The sequence below is a fragment of the Rhinopithecus bieti genome, unplaced genomic scaffold, assembly GCF_001698545.2.
Source record: "Rhinopithecus bieti isolate Rb0 unplaced genomic scaffold, ASM169854v2 scaffold_10706, whole genome shotgun sequence".
NCBI lineage: Eukaryota > Metazoa > Chordata > Mammalia > Primates > Cercopithecidae > Rhinopithecus > Rhinopithecus bieti.
Window position 1 is genome coordinate 383,665 of NW_016806811.1, and position 5,173 is coordinate 388,837.

Below are 5,173 nucleotides of genomic sequence, written 5' to 3' on the forward strand. Positions count from 1 at the left end.
GGTGGGGTGTGTGTGTGGTAGAGGTGGGGTGTGTGTGGGGGTGTAGAGGTGGGGTGTGTGTGGTAGAGGTGGGGTGTGTGTGGGGGGGTAGAGGTGGGGTGTGTGTGGTACAGGTGGTGTGTTTGTGGTAGAGGTGTGTGTGTGTTAGGGGAGGTGTGTGTGTGTGGTACAGGTGGTGTGCATGTGGTAGAGGTGGTGTGTGTGTGGTAGAGGTGGGGTATGTGTGTGTGTGGTAGAGGTGTGGTGTGTGTGTGTATGGTAGAGGTGGGGTGTGTGTAGTAGAGGTGGAGTGTGTGTGTGTGTGTGTGGGGTAGAGGTGTGGTGTGTGTGTGGTAGAGGTGGTGGGTGTTTGTGGTAGAGATGGTGTGTGTGGTAGAGGAGGTGGTGTGTGTGGTAGAGGTGGGATGTGTGTGTGTGCGTGATAGAGATGTGTGTGGCAGAGGTGGGTGTGTATGTGGAGTAGAGGTGGTGGGTTGTGTCTGTGTGTGTGTTTTGTGTGTGTGGTGAGCGTGGGGTGCCGGCAGGAGACAGGCCTGGCCAGCTAGTGTGCAGGAGGCCTCGGGAGACTGTTTCCTCACTCTGTGGGGCGGGTGCTGGGGCTGGCCGGCTCCCAGGCTCCCAGGCTCCCAGGCTCCCAGGCTCCCAGGCGCTGGGGCTGGGGCTAATTTTGAGACTGCTGCTCCGGTTATAGTCTCTGGGATGCCGTGAAGGTGGGAACGTGCTCCCAGAACCAGAGTGGCAAATTATGCCTGAGTCCCAAAGGGGAACGTGTAATTTCTGAAGCTGGACCAGATCTTTGGAACACTATGTTTAGCTTTATTTTGCTCTGGTGAACTGCTGGTTTCCCTCTCACCTTTCTAAAAAAGAACTGCATTAAAAATAACAGTAAGGCTTCTACGGGGTTCAGGATGCGAATGGGAGGGGCATAGCTGCTGCCTGGCGAGGCCCATCTCTGGCCAGCTGGGGGTGGCACGTGGAGTTCACCCAGTCTATTCCAGGGGTCACACGACATGTGGCCAGCACCCCAGGGCCATCCAGCAGCCCTGGCTAGGTGCCCAGGGCTGATTCTGCTTCTGACTCTGAACAACCCTGAGGGGCCCCTCAGTGATGTGTCTTTTCACAGAGCAGGGAGGGATCCCAGTCCCCAAACACCCCTCCTGGGCCCAGCAGGGCTTCACCTTCCATGGATTTCTGTGGGCATCGGGAGAGTGTCTCCCAGAATCTTCGTGCTGAGGAAGGCAGGGCAGCCTGGGGTTTGGCCCTTTGGAGTCCTCCCAGAGTCCCCTGCTCGAGGCTTAGAGGATGAGGAGCCAGCCCCGGCAGCTCTGGGTCCCAGCTGGCTGCTCCCCAGCACCCACCCTCCGGAACCCTTTGCTCTTTCTCGAAGGGGCTGTGTGTGCTTCTTTCTTCCCCTCCACCTTTGCGCTTGCGATTCCCTCTGCCTAGCATGCATCTTCTCAGCTTGCCCACCTGCTAGCCTGGTACTCATCCACCCAGAGCCCCATCCCCTTCTCCTAGAGGATCGCAGTGGCCTCTGAACAAGTCTCCCTGCCTTCAGCCCCGAGCCCTGAGGCCCTCCTCGGGCTGCAGCGCAGGGATTTCATAAGGTGAACATTATGAAATATTGATTCACAGTACTGGGAGGCAGGGAGCTGATGCTCAGAAAAAGATGCAGAAAGTGATTTGTAGCATGGAGTGGAGGTTGGACTGTAAGACTCCTAAAGTCACCAGTGATGTCAGGTTTTGGGGAAGACATATGATGCCCTGGTTCTTGTCCTGGAGGAGGGAACACTGAGTAACCTGCTGTAGCTTACGAACCATGCCCTGCAGTGTTGGTGTGGCTCAGTGGTTAGGATGCTGGGGAGTTGGAGTGTCCCCGAAGTAGGCAGATTTTGGAGAGGGAGGGAGGACATGTGAGAGAGTGGGCAGGAGTCAGGCATTGGCTGAGCTCCTTCCACGTGCCTTGCCTTGTGCTGGACGTGCCCAGCCTTCATCTCATTCGTACTCACTGTCGCTGTGTGAGGTGGGCTTTGGACCCATTCTCCAGGTAGGAAGCTGATTCAGAGAGGTCAAGGGACTTGCCCAAAGTCACACATCTGGTGAGGTGTTGGAGCCAGGCTTGTCCAACTCCAAAGCACATGTTCTCCCTGGAGGAAGAGCAGAGGGTGCCTGGTCAGAGAGCGCTACCTCCTGGGGACTGTCCAGCCTTCCTGTTGCTAACCAGCATGTTTCATTTGTAGCTTGCAGACGGTCTGTCGAGCTTGGCCCCTACTAACACGGCTTCTCCTCCATCCAGTCCTCATGTATGTATTGCTTACTTATTTGTGGGCTCCTTGTGTTCCCTTGTGGGGCCGGGGGTAGGGGGTTAGGAGGGAAACGGGAGGGGAGAGTGGGAGGGAAGAAAGGAGGTATTTCCTGAGCCCTAGCAGGAAAGTCACCTATCTTTGCCTCACTGTAAAGGAGGAGTGAGAGAAAGCTATGGAGTAGATGCTCAGAAATGGACACCCCTAGGTTACTTCCTGGGATTTACCTTAATTTTATTTACCTGTGTGAAGACTGAGGGGCATAGGTGGGGCTGCATGGGCCAGTGGAGGCAGGGAAATCTCTCGATTAGACTCTGACTTCTGGAGTGTGGGACCCCAGAAGCCTCTTCTGGGCGCGGGACCTCAGACGGCAGGCTGACTTTCTGTGTTCCTCCCTGATGTGTGAAGGGGGTGTGTGACCGAGGAACCCTGGCTGGCCCCCTTGGGTGCTAAGAGGTCTGCTTGGGCCAACAGTCTGCTCCTGCAGTTTCGGGCAGGGCTCCTTTCTGCTTGCCTGAGTGGATTTCCTAGGTGTCATCTTTCTGGGCTGTGGGTCCCTCTAGGAAGATGACTTTGGTGTCTAGCCTTCAGCATGTGCGCCTGAAGTCCCATGCTGAGGGCCAGTGGGAGCCCCTGACCTGTGGAGGGTGGCGTAAGAGACAGAACTTGCCAAAGGCAGTGAGTTACATTCTACTTATGGTGTCAAGAGGAGGCACTGCTGTACTGGGGGACTCATGAACTTCTAGAAGGAGGCTATCAATATAGATATATATTTTTTCTGATTTGTCTTTTTTAAATAAAATATGGAAAACACAAAAAGTGTCAAGCAGGACGTTAAAACCACTTTTATTCCTACCAGTTAATGATAGGCACTGTTAGGATTTTGATGTGCCTTCATTTTTTAGATGTCTTTTAAGCTCACATGAATACTTTTTAAAAACAAAATTGGAATCATAGTTTTTTTATAATTTGGATTTTTTAAATTTAAAAGTATACATGAATATTTTCCCATATTTGTGTGTATATATGTTATATAATGTATATAATATAGACTATATATATATATTTTGAGGCATAGTGCGGCTTTTTGCCCAGGCTAGAGTGCAGTGGCATGATCGTGGCTCACTGCAACCTCCACCTGCCGGGTTCAAGCAATTCTCCTGGTTCAGCCTCCTAAGTAGCTGGGACTACAGGTATGCACCACCATGCCCGGCTAATTTTTTGTATTTTTAGTAGAGATGGGGTTTTACCATGTTAGCCATCCTGTTCTCAAACTCCTGGCCTCATGATCTGCCTACCTCGGCCTCCCAAAGTGCTGGGATTACAGGTGTGAGCCACCACACCCAGCCTATTCTTGTATTCTTTAAAGATATGGCTGCATGTCATATGAACTTTTAACTACTCCGTATCATTTGCCATTTAATTTGTTTATTTCTCCTATTGTCTTCTTTTGTCCCTTAAAGGACTTATTTTAGTTTACTTTATATGTGTCCGTCCAGATGATTTCTTTCTGTGTTTTTGTTTTGTTTTGTTTTGTTACCCCTAGGTACACCTGCTCAGGCCATTTCTTGTTAAAGTGTATTCCTAGGCATTTTATGGTCTTTGGTGCTGTTCTAAATGGAATATCTGTTTTTCTTATGACTTTGTCAAACTATTGCTAGAATATAGGAAAATAATATTTTTGTATATTTACTTTGGAAATGACTCTTTTTAAAGCCCCATTTATTAGTTCTGACTATTGTTCTTTGATTCTGTTTGGTTTTCCAAGTAGGTAAGATCATTTTCTTCAAATAATGATAAACGTGTTAGTTTCTTTCTAATAATAACGGCTTATTCCTTTTTCCAAATACCATTTGATATTTGAGATGCTGCTGAGCAGACTTATTTAGTCATTCATTCTAATGAGAATGCCTCTACCAGATTTCCATTAATTAGGATAATTATTGATGGTTTCAGACAGATATTTGATTTTGGCAAGGTTGTGTCCTTTGTTTGTTTGTTTGTTTATTTATTGTTTTTGAGATGGAGTCTTGCTCTGTTGCCCAGGTTGGGCTACAGTGGTATTGTCTTGGCTCACTGCAACCTCTGCCTCCTGAGTTCAAGCAATTCTCTTGCCTTAGCCTCCTGAGTAGCTGGGATTACAGGTGCCCACCACCGCGCTCTGTTAATTTTTGTATTTTTGTAGAGACAGGGTTTCATCATGTTGGCCAGGCTGATCTTGAACTCCTGACCTCAAGTGATCCACCCTCCCTGGCTTCCCAAAGTGCTGGGATTATAGGCGTGAGCCACCGCACCCAGCTGATTGTTAGTTTATTAATAGCTTAAAAATTAGGCATGGAAGTTTAATTCTCTCAAATGTCATTTGGCATTTATTAAGATGATAATTTTATTTTCCATTGTCTGTTAATAGGTGTATAATTGTGCTATATTCCTGGGGTAAACCCAAATCGGTCAATTGGTCATGGTATTATAGTTTACTACAGTTGCAGCCACCTTATCCAATGCAGTCAAGACAGGTAGTTGATTGGCTAATTGAAAAACTTGATTAAATAGGGACTTATTAAAAGTCATAGAAATGTACCACAAACAGGCCAGGTGCGGTGGCTCTTGCCTGTAATCCCAGCACTTTGGGAGGCCGAGGTGGGCGGATCTTGAGGTCAGGAGATCGAGACCATCCTGGGTAACATGGTGAAACCCTGTCTCTACTAAAATACCAAAATTAGCCAGGCGTGGTGGCGGGCGCCTGTAGTCCCAGCTACTTGGGAGGCTGAGGCAGGAGAATTGCGTGAACCCGGGAGGCGGAGCTTGCAGTGAGCCGAGATGGCGCCACTGCACTCCAGCCTGGGTGACAGAGTGAGACTCCATCTAAA

At 49.2% G+C, this 5,173-nt stretch overlaps 1 protein-coding gene across 17 annotated transcripts in view; it reads left to right on the forward strand.

Annotated features, from left to right (window-relative positions):
* The window catches only part of DYSF (dysferlin), a 236,488-nt gene that overhangs the window by 166,972 nt on the left and 64,343 nt on the right, over positions 1-5,173 (forward strand). For 9 of the 17 annotated variants that reach the window (XM_017877594.1, XM_017877596.1, XM_017877600.1 and 6 more), the window contains one exon: positions 2,241-2,303. The exons of the other annotated variants lie outside the window; for them this stretch is intronic. In XM_017877594.1, coding sequence (XP_017733083.1) covers positions 2,241-2,303 — 63 coding nt within the window. The remainder of the gene's footprint in view (positions 1-2,240; positions 2,304-5,173) is intronic. 17 annotated transcript variants of the gene reach the window in all.